At 48.6% G+C, this 20,755-nt stretch overlaps 1 protein-coding gene across 1 annotated transcript; it reads left to right on the forward strand.

Annotated features, from left to right (window-relative positions):
- The first annotated feature begins 11,811 nt into the window (after positions 1 to 11,811).
- LOC141206952 (ragulator complex protein LAMTOR3-like) lies at positions 11,812 to 19,788 on the forward strand. The gene is made up of 5 exons (XM_073664318.1): positions 11,812 to 11,888; positions 12,149 to 12,207; positions 13,485 to 13,618; positions 14,553 to 14,616; positions 19,531 to 19,788. The coding sequence occupies exons 1-5, from the start codon at positions 11,812 to 11,814 to the stop codon at positions 19,734 to 19,736; spliced, it is 540 nt and encodes a 179-aa protein (XP_073520419.1). The 3' UTR covers positions 19,737 to 19,788.
- The last annotated feature ends 967 nt before the right edge of the window (positions 19,789 to 20,755 follow it).

The raw sequence follows: 20,755 nt of genomic DNA on the forward strand, positions 1-20,755 counted from the left end.
GTTACGGAAATATTGACTATGTTGAGTATTTTTATATTTTGTCAGATATTTATGTTTCACTACTTCTATGCTCTTCACCTTCTTTTTTACTTCTCCCACACTTTCTCCTTCATCATCCATAGCATCTTTTTCATCCTCTTCTTCTTCACCTTCTTCATTTTCTTCTTCTTCACCTTCTTCGTATTATTCTTTTTTTTTACATTCTTCATATTCTACTTCTTCATCTTCTTCATATTCTTCTTCTTCATCATATTCTTATTTGTGACAGGCATTCCTGTAGCTGTTATCTATAAAAGGTTGGACATTACACCTTTCGTTCTGCCCGTCACAAAAGATTTACAACAGGATTTGCCCGCGTTCAGTTTGGCCTGCAGCAGCAGGTCTTTTCCAGGGGCACCACGAGGAGAAACGGACTCACCCCCATATACTGCTTAGTCATCTTCTGCTTATAATTTAGATATTATCTTTTGCTCTGATTTTTAGTCTTATGCTTAATGTTCTTCCGCTTTTTGTTCTGCAGCTTCTTGTATTTCTGCTTCTTGGTTTTCTGTCTCTTGTTCTTCTGTATCTTGGTGCTTGTCTTCTCTTCTTTGTCCTCTTGGCCAACTTCTTCAGGGTCATCTTCTTGGTCTTCTTCGGGGTGGTCTTCAGGGTCGTCGTCTTCGGGGGTCGTCGTCTTCGGGGTCCTCGGCTTCTTTGGGTTGGTCTTCTGGGTCCTCGTCTTCGGGGTCCTCGTCTTCTTCGGGCAGGTCTTCAGGGTCCTCGTCTTCTTCGGGGTGGTCTTCAGGGTCCTCGTCTTCTTCGGGGTGGTCTTCAGGGTCCTCGTCTTCTTCGGGGTGGTCTTCAGGGTCCTCGTCTTCAGGGTCGTTGTCTTCGGGGTCCTCGTCTTCTTAGGGTTGGTCTTCAGGGTCCTCGTCTTCAGGGTCCTCGTCAGGGAGATCCAGAGTGATTACCAAGAACCATTTCAAAAAGCATGAACTTGGAAATGTAGCAGAAGGTACAAGAAAGCTGAGGAACTACCGAGAACCAGCTGACGGTACTGGTACCCGGATGGGTAGCAGAAGGTACAAGAGCCAATGGAACTGCCGAAGACCAGCTGATGGTACTGGAACTCGGTTACTAAGCAGGAGGTACCTGTGCCAGAAAGCACTACCAAGGACCAGCAGACGTTGGTGGAACTTGGATACCGAGAAGGAGGCACCTAATCCAAAGGCACTGCCGAGAACCAGCTGACGGTACTGGAACCCGGATGGGTAGCAGAAGGTACCCATGTAAAAAAAAGTTCAAGGCCGCGAGCCGGCCGCAGTTACCAAAACCCACAGTCCTACAGGGGGTGCTTGTCTTATTGGCACTATGGAACCAGCCTTCATTGCCTGATCCCGCAGCCCACATAGGAGTCACCTAAACTGCAGGCACCATAGAGTCGGCTAACCCGACCGCAACACGACAGGACAACGCATTGGAGGCAAAGTGACGTTGACACTACCCGGAAACAGCTGGCGTGCTGGAACCAGGCTGGGCAGGAGGGAGTACCCATGCCAAAGTCACTGCCGAGAACCAGCTGACGGTACTGGAACCCTGATGGGTAGTAGAAGGTACAAGAGCAAATGGAACTACCGAGGACCAGCTGATGGTACTGGAACCCGGATGGGTAGCAGAAGGTACAAGAGCCAATGGAACTGCCGAAGACCAGCTGACGGTACTGGAACTCGGTTACTAAGCAGGAGGTACCTGTGCCAGAAAGCACTACCAAGGACCAGCAGACGTTGGTGGAACTTGGATACCGAGAAGGAGGCACCTAATCCAAAGGCACTGCCGAGAACCAGCTGACGGTACTGGAACCCGGATGGGTAGCAGAAGGTACCCATGTAAAAAAAAGTTCAAGGCCGCGAGCCGGCCGCAGTTACCAAAACCCACAGTCCTACAGGGGGTGCTTGTCCTATAGGCACTATGGAACCAGCCTTCATTGCCAGATCCCGCAGCCCACATAGGAGTCACCTAAACTGCAGGCACCATAGAGTCGGCTAACCCGACCGCAACACGACAGGACAACGCATTGGAGGCAAAGTGACGTTGACACTACCCGGAAACAGCTGGCGTGCTGGAACCAGGCTGGGCAGGAGGGAGCACCCGTGCCAAAGACACTGCCGAGAACCAGCTGACGGTACTGGAACCCGGATGGGTAGTAGAAGGTACAAGAGCAAATTGAACTACCGAGGACCAGCTGACGGTACTGGAACCCGGATGGGTAGCAGAAGGTACAAGAGCCAATGGAACTGCCGAAGACCAGCTGACGGTACTGGAACTCGGTTACTAAGCAGGAGGTACCTGTGCCAGAAAGCACTACCAAGAACCAGCAGACGTTGGTGGAACTTGGATACCGAGAAGGAGGCACCTAATCCAAAGGCCGAGAACCAGCTGACGGTACTGGAACCCGGATGGGTAGTAGAAGGTACAAGAGCAAATGGAACTACCGAGAACCAGCTGGCGGTGCTGGAACCCAGGAAAAATACTAAAAACAGAGTGGAGCCAGAGGTGTAATTGGAGCATCTTTTAAATCAGTAGTACAGTGGATGTGGACAAAGCAGGAGAATTTGCCGGACACACAGCAGGGGAACAGCTGACGTTACTGAACCCCAAAAACACTGGAGCAAGTGTTGACTGTGCAGACGGCACTTCTGAGCAGCAACTAGCGGTATTGGAGCCCAGGGTAAATACTAAAAACAGAGAAGCCAGAGGTGTATTTGGAGGAGGTTTTAAATCAGTAGTACAGTGGATGTGGACAAAGCAGGAGAAATTGCCGTCCGCACAGCAGGGGAACAGCTGACGTTACCGAACCCCAATAACAAGGCAGCAAGCGTTGACTGTGCAGACGGCACTTCCGAGCGCCAACTGGCGGTGTTGGAGCTCAGGGATAATACTGAAAACAGAGGAGCCAGAGGTGTATTTGGAGGAGGTTTTAAATCAGTAGTACAGTGGATGTGGACAGAGCAGGAGAAATTGCCGTCCGCACAGCAGGGGAACAGCTGATGTTACTGAACCCCAATAACACGGCAGCAAGTGTTGACTGTGCAAACGGCACTTTCAAGCGCCAACTGGCGGTGTTGGAGCTCAGGGATAATACTGAAAACAGAGGAGCCAGAGGTGTAATTGGAGCAACTTTAAAATCTGTAGTAGTGAGAATGTGGACAGAGCAGGAGAAATTGCTGTCCGCACAGCAGGGGAACAGCTGACGTTACTGAACCCCAATGACACGGCAGCAAGTGTTGACTGTGCAGACGGCACTTCCGAGAGCCAACTGGCGGTGTTGGAGCTCAGGGATAATACTGAAAACAGAGGAGCCAGAGGTGTAATTGGAGGAGGTTTTAAATCAGTAGTACAGTGGATGTGGACAGAGCAGGAGAAATTGCCGTCCGCATAGCAGGGGAACAGCTGACGTTACTGAACCCCAATAACATGGCAGCAAGTGTTGACTGTGCAGACGGTACTTCCGAGCGCCAACTGGCGATGTTGGAGCTCAGGGATAATACTGAAAACAGAGGAGCCAGAGGTGTATTTGGAGGAGGTTTTAAATCAGTAGTACAGTGGATGTGGACAGAGCAGGAGAAATTGCCGTCCGCACAGCAGGGGAACAGCTGACGTTACTGAACCCCAATAACATGGCAGCAAGTGTTGACTGTGCAGACGGCACTTCCGAGCGCCAACTGGCGATGTTGGAGCTCAGGGATAATACTGAAAACAGAGGAGCCAGAGGTGTATTTGGAGGAGGTTTTAAATCAGTAGTACAGTGGATGTGGACAGAGCAGGAGAAATTGCCGTCCGCACAGCAGGGGAACAGCTGACGTTACTGAACCCCAATAACATGGCAGCAAGTGTTGACTGTGCAGATGGCACTTCCGAGCGCCAACTGGCGGTGTTGGAGCTCAGGGATAATACTGAAAACAGAGAAGCCAGAGGTGTAATCGGAGCAACTTTAAAATCTGTATTAGTGAGAATGTGGACAGAGCAGGAGAAATTGCCGTCCGCACAGCAGGGGAACAGCTGACGTTACTGAACCCCAATAACATGGCAGCAAGTGTTGACTGTGCAGACGGCACTTCCGAGCGCCAACTGGCGGTGTTGGAGCTCAGGGATAATACTGAAAACAGAGGAGCCAGAGGTGTATTTGGAGGAGGTTTTAAATCAGTAGTAGAGTGGATGTGGACAGAGCAGGAGAAAGTGCCGTCCGCACAGCAGGGGAACAGCTGACGTTACTGAACCCCAATAACACGGCAGCAAGTGTTGACTGTGCAGACGGCACTTCCGAGCGCCAACTGGTGGTGTTGGAGCTCAGGGATAATACTGAAAACAGAGGAGCCAGAGGTGTAATTGGAGCAACTTTAAAATCAGTAGTAGTGAGAATGTGGACCGAGCAGGAGAAATTGCCGTCTGCACAGCAGGGGAACAGCTGACGTTACTGAACCCCAATAACACGGCAGCAAGTGTTGACTGTGCAGACGGCACTTCCGAGCACCAACTGGCGGTGTTGGAGCTCAGGGATAATACTGAAAACAGAGGAGCCAGAGGTGTAATTGGAGCAACTTTAAAATCTGTAGTAGTGAGAATGTGGACAGAGCAGGAGAAATTGCCGTCCGCACAGCAGGGGAACAGCTGACGTTACTGAACCCCAATGACACGGCAGCAAGTGTTGACTGTGCAGACGGCACTTCCGAGCGCCAACTGGCGGTGTTGGAGCTCAGGGATAATACTGAAAACAGAGGAGCCAGAGGTGTATTTGGAGGAGGTTTTAAATCAGTAGTACAGTGGATGTGGACAGAGCAGGAGAAATTGCCGTCCGCACAGCAGGGGAACAGCTGACGTTACTGAACCCCAATAACATGGCAGCAAGTGTTGACTGTGCAGACGGCACTTCCGAGCGCCAACTGGCGATGTTGGAGCTCAGGGATAATACTGAAAACAGAGGAGCCAGAGGTGTATTTGGAGGAGGTTTTAAATCAGTAGTACAGTGGATGTGGACAGAGCAGGAGAAATTGCCGTCCGCACAGCAGGGGAACAGCTGACGTTACTGAACCCCAATAACATGGCAGCAAGTGTTGACTGTGCAGACGGCACTTCCGAGCGCCAACTGGCGATGTTGGAGCTCAGGGATAATACTGAAAACAGAGGAGCCAGAGGTGTATTTGGAGGAGGTTTTAAATCAGTAGTACAGTGGATGTGGACAGAGCAGGAGAAATTGCCGTCCGCACAGCAGGGGAACAGCTGACGTTACTGAACCCCAATAACATGGCAGCAAGTGTTGACTGTGCAGACGGCACTTCCGAGCGCCAACTGGCGGTGTTGGAGCTCAGGGATAATACTGAAAACAGAGGAGCCAGAGGTGTAATTGGAGCAACTTTAAAATCTGTAGTAGTGAGAATGTGGACAGAGCAGGAGAAATTGCCGTCCGCACAGCAGGGGAACAGCTGACGTTACTGAACCCCAATAACATGGCAGCAAGTGTTGACTGTGCAGACGGCACTTCCGAGCGCCAACTGGCGGTGTTGGAGCTCAGGGATAATACTGAAAACAGAGGAGCCAGCGGTGTATTTGGAGGAGGTTTTAAATCAGTAGTACAGTGGATGTGGACAGAGCAGGAGAAATTGCCATCCGCACAGGAGGGGAACAGCTGACGTTACTGAACCCTAATGACACGGCAGCAAGTGTTGACTGTGCAGACGGCACTTCCGAGCGCCAACTGGCGGTGTTGGAGCTCAGGGATAATACTGAAAACAGAGGAGCCAGAGGTGTAATTGGAGCAACTTTAAAATCAGTAGTAGTGAGAATGTGGACAGAGCAGGAGAAATTGCCGCCCGCACAGCAGGGGAACAGCTGACGTTACTGAACCCCAATAACACGGCAGCAAGTGTTGACTGTGCAGACGGCACTTCCGAGCGCCAACTGGCGGTGTTGGAGCTCAGGGATAATACTGAAAACAGAGGAGCCAGAGGTGTAATTGGAGCAACTTTAAAATCTGTAGTAGTGAGAATGTGGACAGAGCAGGAGAAATTGCCGTCCGCACAGCCGGGGAACAGCTGACGTTACTGAACCCCAATGACACGGCAGCAAGTGTTGACTGTGCAGACGACACTTCCGAGCGCCAACTGGCGGTGTTGGAGCTCAGGGATTACAGTTCAGGTGGTAGAAACATGAACAGAACAGGAGACCTGGATACTTTTGCCAACAATTATTTATTCTAGAAGAGGACTGGCAAATTCATGAGAGATCCAGGCCTTGTTCATTTTGAGAAAAGTAAGCCGGTCAACGTTATCGGAGGATAGTCGCATGCGACGGTCTGTTAGTACACCACCTGCGGCACTAAAGACGCGTTCCGATAATACACTAGCAGCAGGTCAAGCTAGCACCTCCAATGCATACTGACTTAGCTCTGGCCATGTATCTAGCTTACAGACCCAAAACTTGAAGGGAGAAGAGCCGTCTGGGAGTACACTAAGAGGGCAAGACATGTAGTCTGTCACCATCTGACGGAAACGTTGCCTCCTGCTGACTGGAGCCGTCTTTGATGGTGTAGACATTTGTGGCGGCGGGGACACAAAACTTTGCCACATTTCGGCCATACTGATCTTGCCTTGTGCTGAGGCGCTGCTTCTGCTCCCTCTTTGTGCAGAGCTTCCTCCACTGCCTCGACGCACTGAGCTGCTTTGTAAAGCACTAGCAGCACTGCTCTCGGTTGGAATGGAGAACATGATGGAATGCACCAGTGCGTCTTGGTACTCCCGCATTTTACGCTCCCGGTTCAACGGTGTTATGAGGCTTTGTAAGTTGTCCCGGTAGCGAGGATCTAGGAGGGTGGACACCCAATAATCAGCCGTGTTGAGAATGTGGGCGATGCGGCGATCGTTTCTCAGGCACTGCAGCATGAAATCAACCATGTGCTGCAGACTGCCAACTGGCCAAGAAACGCTGTCCCCTGCTTGAGGCGTGATCTCTGCCTGCTCTGCATCACCCCACCCTCGCTCTAGATACTGACTACTAGAGCATTGTGTACCTCCCTCCTCTGGACAGATGTCTTCCTCATCCATTGACTCCTCCTCATCCTCCTCACAAAGTGTCCCCTGCCTAGGCCTTTGTGAGGAACCACGATGCGCAGACTGTAGAGAAGCAGATGGCATTTGTGACTCCTCATCCTCCACCTCTTCCAAAACCTCGTCCCTTAGTGCTTGCAGTGTTTTTTCAAGCAGGCAGATAAGGGGGATAGTCATACTGACTAGTGCATCATCTGCACTCGCCATCCGCGTGGAATAATCGAAGGCACGCAAAACGTGGCAAATGTCCTTCATAGAGGCTCACTCATTGGTGGTGAAGTGTGAACGGCGTGCACTGCGACTTCTTTGCGCCTGCTGCAGCTGGTACTCCATTACTGCTGCCTGCTGCTCACACAACCTCTCCAACATATGTAACGTTGAATTCCACCGGGTGGGTAGGTCACATATGATGCGATGTTCCGGAAGACGTAATTGGCGCTGCAGAGCTGCAATGCGTGATCTTGCATTGCTGGAACGCCGCAAGTGAGCGCACTCTATGCGGACCTTGTGAAGCAGTGCATCAAGATCCGGATAGTCCCTCAAAAAACTCTGCACGACCAAGTTGAGCACATGTGCCAGACATGGGATGTGAGTGAGGTTGCCTAGGCCCAGAGCTGCCACCAGATTTCAGCCATTGTCACACACTACCATGCCTGGCTGGAGATTCGCTGGCACAAACCACACGTCGCTCTGCTGCTTGATGGCATTCCAGAGCTCCTGCGCTGTGTGGCTTCGATTCCCCAAAGAAATTAATTTTAATACGGCCTGTTGACGTTTGGCCACGACTGTGCTCATATTGGTCACCATAACAGGTAACCGTTCACGGGTCGATGTGGAGGTAGACCGTGACGGCTCCTGCAGCGCTGATTTAGAGGAACTGGAATATGAGGAGGAGTCAATGTGTACAGACTGGATTCCTGCAATCCTTGGAGTTGGCAGAACACGTACAGCGCCACTCTCAAGATCTGTACCCGGCTCCACAACATTTACCCAATGGGCAGTGAGGGAAAGGTATCGTCCCTGTCCATGCTTACTGGTCCACGCATCGGTGGTTAGGTGGACCTTGCTACTGACGGCGTTTTGTAGCGCATGTTTAATTTTTCCCTCCACATGATGTTGCAGGGCAGGGGCAGCTTGCCTGCTGAAATAAAATCGGCTGGGCACGTTGTATTGTGGGACTGCCAATGCCATAAAGTTACGGAATGTGTCAGTCTCCACCAGCCTGAATGATAGCATTTCAAGGGCCAGTAGTTTAGCAATGCCAGCATTCAGAGCCTGTGCTCGGGGGTGGTTTGCCGAGTATGGGCGCCTTTTCTCCCATGCCTGTGCTAACGATGGCTGTAGACTGGCCTGGGAGTGTGAGGATGACTGGGAAAGTGGTGCTGTGGGTGGAATTACACTGTGTCTCTGTACAACAGTGCCAGAGATTCTTCCATGGCGATCCTGTGAGGAAGCCGAACCAGCTGTGTGTGAGCTGGAGGAAGAGGCTACAACACGAGCTGAAGAGGTGGTAGGTGGCGCTGTAGGTTGGCCTAGGTCTTCAGTGTGTTTTTGTAACTCCACCACGTGGTTGGTCCGCACATGTTTCCACATATTTGTGGTATTGAGGTTGCTGACACTTTTCCCTCTTTTCACCTTTTGATTACACAGCTTGCATTTGACAAAGCAAATGTCATCTGCAACTGTGTCAAAAAAGGACCAGGCACTGCAAGTCTTGGGAGCGCCCGCTTTGGATTTTGGAAGAGCCATGCTCCTAATGGGTGCCGAAGTGGAGGCTACAGGCAACCAAGTCTGCCCCCTCCCTCTCCCTCCTTTTTGGGCTGTTCGGGGAATCTCTTCCTCAGAGCTGCTCCCACCACCTTCCTGTCCCTCACACCATGATGGGTCAAGGACCTCATCATCTACACCACCCTCTTCAAACAACTGCTTCTCCTGGGTAGTCTCGACAGCACAGTACGCACCAGAAAGTGGCACCTGAGTCTCATCATCAGATGCGTACTGAGGTGTGCTGCTGACCATAGGCACTGGCCCACCCGCCTCTTCAGATTTAGAGAGACAAAACGGTTGCGCATCACTGCATACTACCTCTTCTTCAAATTCTCGAATTCTGCTTGGCTGGCCCCCTCTTTCCAAGCCAAGAGATTCAGAGAACAGAAGTAGAGATGGCTCCTGTCCAGGGCTCTCTGACTGCCTGGGCAATTTGGCAGGTGGTGAAGAGACAGATGGGTGCTCTTCAGTGCTCAGGACCTGAGAGGATCTGGAACTAATTGAAGTCGATGCGTTAGCTGCCATCCATCCGACAACGGCTTCAATTTGGTCCTCCCGCAGCAGTGGGGTACGGCTAGCTCCTACAAAGCTGCGCATAAAGGACTGTTCCCTGGTAAAACTGGGGGATGCTGAGTCACTGGTGCCCGCAGCAGGCACAGAATCCCCACGTCCTCTCCCTGCAGGCACAGAATCCTCACGTCCTCTCCCTGCAGAAACTCCACGCCCACGCCCACATGCCTTACTCCCTGCCTTCTTCATCTTGGTAGACTGATAAAGATAGGCAGAAAAGTACTAAGGGCTTAGTGTGCTTATTCCTGAACAGCTGCTAACAGGTATAAGAAACACTAATTTTATAAAGTGTGGACTAGACTTTAATATGAGCTAATGTGGCCTACACAACTGTAAAGTGGAGTGTTTGGTGAACTTTATTTAGGTTTTTTTTGTCACAAAAAGACACTGGATGTGCCTAAAGATGTAATAACGATAGTATCACAAACTTTTTGTAGCTATTACAATGTAGGAAGGTAACCTACAATGCTATAGATAAGGCTGCAAAAAATAGGCTAATACTAATCTGGCTGGGGCTGCAGGGCCCAATGCTGCAGAAAGGCTCCTCTAACTACTCCTATATAGTGTGTTTGGAACCAATTTAGCTGAATACGGATGGAACCACCACACTAATAGGAGAAATCAGGAAAAATGATCAATTAGCAAAAAAGGACAATGTATGAGGCAGTGACGCACGCTAAGCGCACTACAACCAACGTGGCTGAAGCACACACTACAGGGTGAGCTGCACTCACACACCAGACCTTGCAGACAGCCGTGAACAGTGCAGATGCAGAGCACTGAGCACTAGTGCTGCAAGACAAAAAGAAATTCTCTATCTACTCCTGTATAGTGTGTTTGGAACCAATTTAGCTGAATACGGATGGAACCACCACACTAATAGGAGAAATCAGGAAAAATTATCAATTAGCAAAAAAGGACAATGTATGAGGCAGTGACGCACGCTGAGCGCACTACAACCAGACGTGGCTGAAGCACACACTACAGCGTGAGCTGCACTCACACACCAGACCTTGCAGACAGTGGTGAACAGCACAGAGAACTGTGCACTAGCGCTGCAAGGCACAGCGATTTATAAAGTAGCTTGGGTAAAGCAGAATAGAGCTAATAGGTAGCTAAAACTGTCCCTCAGAACAACAGCGTCCTATCCCTAACTGAATTCACAGCAGAGTGAGCTCAAAATGGCGGCAGCGGCTTTTATAGTGCATCATGACATCATTTCAGCAGCCAATCACAGCCATGCCATTAGTTAACATGCCTACACGCCTAACAGGATGTGCCCACACTTCTTAGGATCCTCATTGACTGAATAAAATGAAAATGGCTCATTGCATTATGGGAACTTCCGATTCCGGTATATGATATTCTAAAAGTATTGGAATTAAGTATCGGAATTCCGATACCGCGAATATCGGCCGATACCCGATATTTCAGCATCGGATGCTCAACACTACTGATGACACATTAATGACGTTGCACCAGCCAGACTAATCAAAAGCCACGTTAGGGAACCCTCCAAAGTAAGAGATTTGCGAGCCTCCTATCCAGAGGCCAGAGACTACTGACTTGGCTGATGGATCGGGATCCCACAAATGAGTACACCCCTCTGTAAAAACAAATCTTTTTTTTCTGTTTTATTGTTTTCATATTCTTAGGATCATAACGTGTTTTATTGGTACTATTTTGGGATATGTAAGTCTTTTTGGTCATCCTTATTTTTGTGATAAAATGACAAATGTGTGTGGTTTTTTTTGTTGGAATTTGTTTTTTATTTGATAAAAAAAAATTATTGGGAAAACAAAACCTGTTTTTCAACATTTTTGTAAATGATTAGTTTCACAACGGGAACGCGCAATGCGTTAGTTGCATAAATAATCCATTAGTGCAGTTCAATGTCCAGCCTGTGTGTGTTATATTGGCAGGCCGCCTATTAGATGGGGTCTCCAGTCGGATCTAATATCTCCAGTGACCATGGCATGTAAGGAGTTAACGGAGCAGCGGCAGAGTGCTGACAGTGCACCCTTTCACTGCTGGGTCCCTGCTTGATGTGGGTAGTGAGCACTGTTGGATGGAGCCCTGGGATCATGATTCCAGGATGAAGATGCAAGTCCTAATGTCAATGGGCATGTTCCATTAGGAAGTGCTTTGACGGGAAGTGGTTTATCTACTACATTTTTTTTATCTTAACATCCAATATTATGAAAGCTTAGGTTTGATCTCTCGTATCAAAGGGTTTTTTAATCTCCAGCATTCATGGTATATGCACAGGATATGCCATAATAGCTGGATAGGTGATGGTGTTACCTCCCGGGCCTCTGCCTGTCAGGAGTACAGGAGTTCCACTTTGCATTGGCTAACATTCTGAAGCCCGCCATCCTGTTCTTGGTTAGATATGGGTACCCATACTCATCTGCTTTTTCTTTTCTTTTCCAAGGACTTGAGAAGTTTCCTTTACAAAAAACTTCCAAGGTACTTTCTTTCCATAGTTTTTCGTATGATTAATGATTGCTATTATGTAATTATATTTAATAATTTAAGACCTCAACTCCCAAGGTGTGAATAACAAAACTCCTGCCCTCCTCTCTCTGACGATACAGCCTGGTCTCTGGGGCCTTTATTTCTGATACCAATGCCCATGCGTTGGCTCGTTAACAATGGTCATTCTGATGTGAGGTGTGTAGTAAATTATGTCTATTACTAACATAACCTTTTGATTGTTGTTTTATTAGTGTTGAAGGACTTCATGCCATTGTAGTGTCAGACAGAGATGGGGTACCTGTAATTAAAGGTAAGGAACTAGAATGGACATGCATGTCTCGGCATGCAGTTCTGCTGTAATGTGGTTCTCTGCCCTTATACCCACTCTTACAGCTAGGTTACACACCTCAACTCTTATCTCAAACTTCCAAATTAATGATGCGGATATGATGAACCACTGGTGAGCCCACAAGCTACTATCTGACCAGCAGATTTGTTCCTGCCAATATTGGAACTCAATCTAATAATTTCAGCCATAATGATAATTGAGATTAAAGAAGTTGTCCACTACGTGTACATTGATGCCCTATCCATAGGATAGGACATCAATGTCTGGTCGGTTGGGGTCCCACACCCGGCACTCCCGCCGATCCGCTGTTATCGGTGCCGCCGGCTGTAAGTGCTTACTTGCGGAGCTTGGCCATCAAGTTGTAGTGGCCACCGCAGGGTACTTCACATTCGCCTCCTATTCAGTTCAATTTAATAAGAGGCGGATGTGTAGTACTCCACGGCGGCCACTACAACTAGGCGGCCAAGATCTGCAAGTAAGCACTTCCGTCCGGCAGCACCGATTACAGCTGATCATCAGGGGTGCTGGTTGTGGGACCCCAGTTGATCAGACATTGATGCTCTATCCTACGCATGGGGCATCAATGTAAAAGTAGTGGATGGGTTTGTTTCCATGTTGAGATTTTTTTTTTTTTTTTTAAGCGGTTTTTGTAGCTAAAGCCAGAAATGAATAATAAATGGTAGATGTCTCTTTTTTTAATCCACTCTTGGTTTTGGCTTCAAAAACTGCATCAAAATCTGAAGTTGGAAACCACTTTCATTATTTTTAAAAGGAAAAAGAGGGTGATATGAATCTTAATACAATTAGTTTACTTTATTTTTTAGTCCGCTTAGAGGACTTGAAAACCTGTGATCCTTTGCTTTTTCTATATACTGCAAAACTATGATTGCTCTATTTAACTGCCACTGCCAGTGATTGACAGCAGCGCCTAGGTAGTTAAACATCAGCGACTGGAACAAGCGCTGCTGCTGAAGACTGATGGTGGCTGTATAGCAGCCGGTATATGGCGCAAGCTGAGCCCCCTCCACACATGCAGACCCCAGTACGAACATACAGGTACATGCATTTGCTCCAGAGTTGTAAAGAGCCATGCCACATGACTTGGGCTATAAAGCCAAACCAGGACCCTCTATTTCTGGACAGCCATTTTGGGCTGCTTGTACCTCATCAACCAAAAGTAGGAGACTGGATTATAGAAATGTTCACATTCAAACACTTATTGCTGTTTTCTTTATCAGTTGCAAATGAGAATTCCCCTGAACATGCTCTGAGGCCATGTTTCCTATCCACATTTGCACTGGCCACTGACCAGGAAAGCAAGCTGGGACTCTCCAAAAACAAAAGCATCATATGTTACTACAACACGTATCAGGTAGGTAAGGCTGTAGACCCAGGACGGCTTTGTGAGCATCAGGTGTGATTATCACAATCGGTGGTGGTGATGGACATGCTCATCCCAACCAGATTCAAGTGGTATCATCTTCTGGTTTAGAGTTTTTTGGGGGCAGGTATTTTCGGGCAGGTCTGTCTGACCTGCTATACAGTTGGCTTTAGATATGTAGATTGTAAATATTTTCCAAAGTTCTCAAAGAGATTGTCCCAAATCAGAAAATCGTGATCCCTGGGTGCAGTTTGTTATAAAACGATTGTAAAATTGTCTGGTGTAAGCCACCCTCTTCCGGTCCGGTGCTGAGCCTCTCCGGCTGCTCCATGTGTCCAGTATTACCTGCGGGGCTGATGTCACATCAGCAGCTTGGCAGCCAGTCAGTGAGCTCAGGTGTTTTGAGTGGGGTGTTTTCTCTACACCGCCAAGCCACTGAGCTCTCTGATTTGCTGGTGTGCTGTCGACATGACGTCAGCGCTGCAGCCCATATCCGTTACCGAGAGCTATGGTGGAGACTCAGCCCTGCACCTGGGGAGGGGGAGTAAAGCGTGGGGTCCAAGAACAAGCTAAACCCTGATGAGACACTTTGTTTTAATTCCATTTGTTATGAGGATTGTGTGTAAAGTGCCGGTGTTAATAGACATATTAATAGGCCCATCCTCCTTTTAGAATTGCTGTTTCAGTCCTCATTGCACTGATATTAACCGGATCTCACTGTGTTTTCTTTGTGGTCCACAAGTCACTTTCTCCATGCATACCTCACATTACGGTTCATAGGGATCCATTGGAAGTGTTTTCCATGTTCATTGTACAGTAAAGCATCATTTACACAATAGAAAACGCCTTTAAGCAGCATGGAAATATGGAGGTTATAAGTATCACTTCATTTCTATTGTCTGTAAGTCATTGATTTGTGTTTCAGGTTGTCCAGTTTAACAGATTGCCGTTGGTTGTGAGCTTCATAGCTAGCAGCAATGCCACTACCGGTAGGCGTTCTTCTGTATTATTTACATTGTATTTACATGTCTAGCCCGATAAAAGGTGCAGTGTACAGTACAGACCAAAAGTTTGGACACACCTTCTCATTTAATGATTTTTCTGTATTTTCATGACTTTGAAAATTGTACATTCACACTGAAGGCATCAAAACTATGAATTAACACGTGGAATTATATACTCATACAAAAAAGTGTGAAACAACTGAAAATATGTCTTATATTCTAGGTTCTTCAAAGTAGCCACCTTTTGCTTTGATGACTGCTGTAACATACCTGGCGGCGTCCTTGCATAGTGGTCCATCTCCCACTGTGCAAGAGCGCGCACTTGATCTCCAGTCCAGTCTGCTAGCCTGGCTTCCCTCCGTGCTGTCTGTTTGCCTCTGTGTCTGCTGCTTAAGGGCGGCGCCCGATCACTTCCTGCTTTTTGTACCTGCTGCAGGCACACCCCTTGTGCGTCCCCAGCCTATTGCTGTCTGTCATTTGGTATTTAACCCAGCTGCTCCAATGAATCCCTGCCTGAGCATTGTGTTTCATTCAGTGTGGTCTTTCACTCTGAATGTGCCAGGTCCCCTTCTGTGTTCTCTTGTCTGCCTATCCTGGAGGCTGTATTTCCAGGCCTGTCTGAACACGCTCCTTGCCTGTTCGTCTCGACTTCTAGGGGCCGCATACCTAGAGCTGCTCCTGTATCTTGTCTGTCCTGTCTGAACACGCTCCTAGCCTGTTCCTCCCGCCTCCTAGGGGCTGCATTCCTAGACCCGCTCCTGTATCTAGTCTGTCCTGTCTGAACACGCTCCTGGCCTGTTCCCACCTTCTAGGGGCTGCATTCCTAGACCCGCTCCTGTATCTTGCTACTGTGTCTGTTCTTGTCTGTATAATCTTCTAGCCTGTTTTCCCGTGTTTCTCTATGTCCGTACCTTTCCGTTTTCTGCAGAGTCTGAACTCGTACCTTACTCCTGCTCGTTGTCACTGTACTCCCGTTTGTGAGTTTGTGGTCCACTCGCTACTTCACTGCAAGTACCCTGTGGGTATTTGGTTCTGCCTTTCCCTTCTTGTCTGTTCCGTGTGAACAGAGCCCTGTCCCCCCTGCTCTGCCTTGCTCACCGCTCCGGCGGTTCTAGCCTGCTCTGCCTTTGCTCACCGCTCCGGCGGTTCTAGCCTGCTCTGCCTTTGCTCACCGCTCCGGCGGTTCTAGCCTGCTCTGCCTTTGCTCACCGCTCCGGCGGTTCTAGCCTGCTCTCCCTTTGCTCACCGCTCCAGATGACCTTGTCCTGCTCTACTCTTGCTCACCGCTCCAGGTGGCCTTGTCCTGCTCTACTCTTGCTCACCGCTCCAGGCGGCCTTGTCCTGCTCTACTCTTGCTCACCGCTCCAGGCGGCCTTGTCCTGCTCTACTCTTGCTCACCGCTCCAGGCGGCCTCGTCCTGCTCTACTCTTGCTCACCGCTCCAGGCGGCCTCGTCCTGCTCTACTCTTGCTCACCGCTCCAGGCGGCCTCGTCCTGCTCTACTCTTGCTCACCGCTCCAGGCGGCCTCGTCCTGCTCTACTCTTGCTCACCGCTCCAGGCGGCCTCGTCCTGCTCTACTCTCACTCACCGGTCTAGGCGGTCTCGTCCTGCCCTGCTCTCGCTCACCTCTCTAGGCGGCCTCACTCTGCTGTGTTTGTCCGCCACATCTGTGGTTCTGTTCCTGAGTCCCAGTGTGTACTGGGTCCTATCCCGCCTGTGTTCCTACCTGCTAGCGCCTCCCTGTCTGCACTCTAGCCGTGCTTGCCTGTACCCCCCTGCCTGCATACCCGCCTGCCTGCATACCAGTCGTGCCTGCCTATACCCACCAGTCTGTGGCCAGCCTAACCAGTCTGTTCCTGTATTCCCCTGTGTGGGTCAACAGCCGTGTCCGGGGTCTGTCCTGGAGTAGCACCTGGTCCCTCTGCTCGGTTCCTCCTTGGTGCACTGGCGTCGTATGCCGTCGTGCGACCCTGGTCGGATCGGGTGAATACCTAGTTACGCCCCTCCAGGCATTCACTCTCCGGCACGGTCCAGTGGAATCACACGCACACGCCGCTCAGCCCGGGCGTGTGCATTACAACTGCTTTGCACACTCTTGGCATTCTCTTGATGAGCTTCAAGAGGTAGTCACCGGAAATGGTTTTCACTTCACAGGTGTGCCCTGTCAGGTTTAATAAGTGGGATTTCTTGCCTTATAAATGGGGTTGGGACCTTCAGTTGTGTTGTGCAGAAGTCTGGTGGATACACAGCTGATAGTCGTACTGAATAGACTCTCAGAATTTGTATTATGGCAAGAAAAAAGCAGCTAAGTAAAGAAAAACGAGTGGCCATCATTACTTTAAGAAATGAAGGTCAGTCAGTCTGAAAAATTGGGCAAACTTTGAAAGTGTCCCCAAGTGCAGTTGCAAAAACCATCAAGTGCTACAAAGAAACTGTCTCACATGAGGACCGCCCCAGGAAAGGAAGACCAAGAGTCACCTCTGCTTCTGAGAATAAGTTTATCTGAGTCACCAGCCTCAGAAATCGCAGGTTAACAGCAGATCAGATTAGAGACCAGGTCAATGCCACACAGAGTTCTAGCAGCAGGCACATCTCTACAACAACTGTTAAGAGGAGACTTTGTGCAGCAGGCCTTCATGGTAAAATAGCTGCTAGGAAACCATTGCTAAGGACAGGCAACAAGCAGAAAAGACTTGTTTGGGCTAAACACCACAAGGAATGGACATTAGACCAGTTGAAATCTGTGCTTTGGTCTGATGAGTCCAAATTTGAGATCTTTGGTTCCAACCGCCGTGTCTTTGTGTGATGCAGAAAAGGTGAACGGATGGACTCTACATGCCTGGTTCCCACTGTGAAGCATGGAGGAGGAGGTGTGATGGTGTGGGGGTGCTTTGCTGGTGACACTGTTGGGGATTTATTCAAAATTGAAGGCATACTGAACCAGCATGGCTACCACAGCATCTTGCAGCAGCATGCTATTCCATCCGGTTTGTGTTTAGTTGGACCATCGTTTATTTTTCAACAGGACAATGATCCCAAACACACCTCCAAGGCTGTGTAAGGGCTATTTGACCAAGAAGGAGAGTGATGGGGTGCAACGCCAGATGACCTGGCCTCCACAGTCACCAGACCTGAACCCAATCGAGATGGTTTGGGGTGAGCTGGACCGCAGAGTGAAGGCAAAAGGACCAACAAGTGCTAAGCATCTCTGGGAACTCCTTCAAGATTGTTGGAAGACCATTTCCGGTGAATACCTCTTGAAGCTCATCAAGAGAATGCCAAGAGTGTGCAAAGCAGTCATCAAAGCAAAAGGTGGCTACTTTGAAGAACCTAGAATATAAGACATATTTTCAGTTGTTTCACACTTTTTTGTTAAGTATATAATTCCACATGTGTTAATTCATAGTTTTGATGCCTTCAGTGTGAATGTACAATTTTCAAAGTCATGAAAATACAGAAAAATCTTTATATGAGAAGGTGTGTCCAAACTTTTGGTCTGTACTGTATGTCTGTTGTGAAAGAAGAATTTCTCAACTGGAAGCCGAGGAGAAAATCCAATCTACCCTGTCCCAATTTACATGAAATGGTTCTTGGTTCTTGTCAGAGTTGATGAGATACAACTACTGATCCCTTAATGATACTGTAGATGTTCTGTATCCAGTAATGGTGTGATGTGGTCCTTACACAAAGATAATTTAAAATGTGCAGTCAGTGCAATAACAACAACAAAAAATACTAGTAAAGTGTCCTTAAAATATTTTTAGATGTGTTTAGAAAAATATATAACTTATACTTAACGTCAAAAAAGTGCTCTGGTCTCCAATTCTCAACACTAGTCCTGGCAGATCGACTTCCAACTTGTGCCCGCTTTCCTGGACTATAATACGGGTGTCCTATTCTTCAGAGGATAGCACGCCCATCATTCAGCTGAGTGGAAGCAATGGATCTAAATTGACTCTCACATCAAACATTTGCTTAAAATCTGTCTGGTGAAAACAAGTAACCGCCTATGCACAAGGTGGCTGATAACTGATTGATTGGTGGAGGTATGACCACTGCAACCTGCACCGATTGGTAAAAGGGGGCACTTTCATGCCCATTAGAAGATGGTTGACCGCTGCTCTACTCATTCCCTGTGGGCTGTGGAATGCTGCATTCGGCTTTTTCTGGCCGCCCCATAGAGAACGAATGGTCCTGCAATCAGGCATGTGCACTGCTGATGAACTTTAATGAGGATAAAAGTACCCTGTTGGGGATAAAAATTTCTTGATTTGCCCCCACTAATCAATAAGTGATAACTCGTCTTTGGAGAATCCCTTTAGCCAAAATGTATTGGCTTCATGTGTGCTCTGAATGGAAGCCACTACAATAGTAATTACACTGCACAACAAATGCCATCAATAACCAGTCTCAGACGCATCCAGCACTATGTCTACCATATTGTCCACCTGAACTAAGATTACACAGTGGGCTAGTCATCACTGACCAGTTATCAGCCACTAACAAATGTCACAACTGGCTCAACATAGTCAAGTTTTAGTTCTATCTGCATAATATTAGTTTCATTTTGTAATGAGGATTAAAGTTCCTTCTGCTTCCAAACAGTGCGACACGACCTCCACGATCAGTAAGTTACAGAACTTGTCTTCACTCAATATCCCCTTTAAGCAGTTGGACAAAGAGCAGTTCCCATAACAGGTTCCTCTCATTTCTACCGTTTGATGCAGTTTTATGCCGGATGATGGAAAGTTTCAGGTTCCCACTTTCTGCCCTGAAATCGGAGTACACATATTGTCTACAGCAGCTTGTAGTCTGCCAACAGCTGGAATATACATAGAAATATGGACTTCTGCATTCAATTTTCACTATTTATTCATATATATATTTTTTTTTTTTTAGGTCTAATCCTTAGTTTGGAAAAAGAACTTGGCCCCTTGTTTGAAGAGCTTCGGCAAGTGGTGGAGAATTCTTCATCTGCGTGGTCCTCAAAAGAAGTCATGAACTTTTGGTGTGGGGAAAAAAAAAAAGGTTGCCATTTCCAAAGCAATGAAACACTTTGTACTTGTAGTTCTGCCAGTGCACTGAGTAATATTCCTCTCTGCTAGAGAAATGAAGGAGAACTGCTGGATTTCTAGGGTGCATCAGCCCTAACATTTCACATTCCCTCTAAGTGAAGGAGCTTATCCACTGCAGAGATGGATCCAGTTGTGGTTATGACTCGCCCCCTGGGCCGTGGGGCACTCGGATCCGGGCGAAAGGGGAACTATGGGGGTAGTAGTGGCAACCCGGTTCCGTGGCTCAGGGTGGTCAGGCCAGTGGTAGTCCGTTATGTGCTGATGTTTATGTCCGACTACGCCACCCGTGGATTGCGGTTATTAAGAACCGCCGCTGCATGCAGACCGCTGGGGCTGATGAGGTGTGCAGCTAGGGTAGTGTGACTCCCCACGGGAAGAGTGCGGCCCCAGGGCAGTATAGTGGATGGTGGGAGTGATGGTAGTGAGAGTCCCAGTGCTGGTAGTGCTGGAGGAGCAAGGAGCACACAGACAACAGGTTGCAGTCCAGGGTCTTTACTAGAACAGGTAAACTGACCCACAAACAGTCCCGGCTAGGAGGGGACCTGGATGTCTGAGAGCAACGGGGAAATTGGCCCTGGTCAGGGTGAGGGTGTAGGCCTACCGTGCTTTCTGCGCTCCTTCTGGCTATCTCCTCCGGATAGGGTAACAGCCCACGTTTCCGAGCTTTCCGTGTATTCTCGCCTGTATGGCCTGCGACGTGGGTTCCTTTCTGCTCCCAGCCTTGTACGGCTTTACTGGTCCCTTCGGTTGTGGCAGGGCCTCCAGGCTTCTTAGGCCAAGGAATATACAGTCCCTTGCGGACTGGTTCTCTGCTGGGGGATGTGGAATCCTTCCAGCCTCAGACACCAAAGTCTGGTAAAATTAAGTCTTTTCTCTGCCAAGACAGGCTCTCTTCGCCTCTTGTCTCTGGCTTGTGGCTCTCCTACTGCCACACTTCCTCTTAGGTGCAACACAACTTTCTGTCCCTGCTCTGGGACACCTCTCAGTGCTGAGGCAGGTCGTCCAGTTCTCCCTAACCCTGCCCCCAGTACCAGCTTTTATAGGGGCAG

The sequence above is a fragment of the Phyllobates terribilis genome, unplaced genomic scaffold, assembly GCF_046119375.1.
Source record: "Phyllobates terribilis strain yellow unplaced genomic scaffold, ASM4611937v1 Scaffold_152__1_contigs__length_4461920, whole genome shotgun sequence".
NCBI lineage: Eukaryota > Metazoa > Chordata > Amphibia > Anura > Dendrobatidae > Phyllobates > Phyllobates terribilis.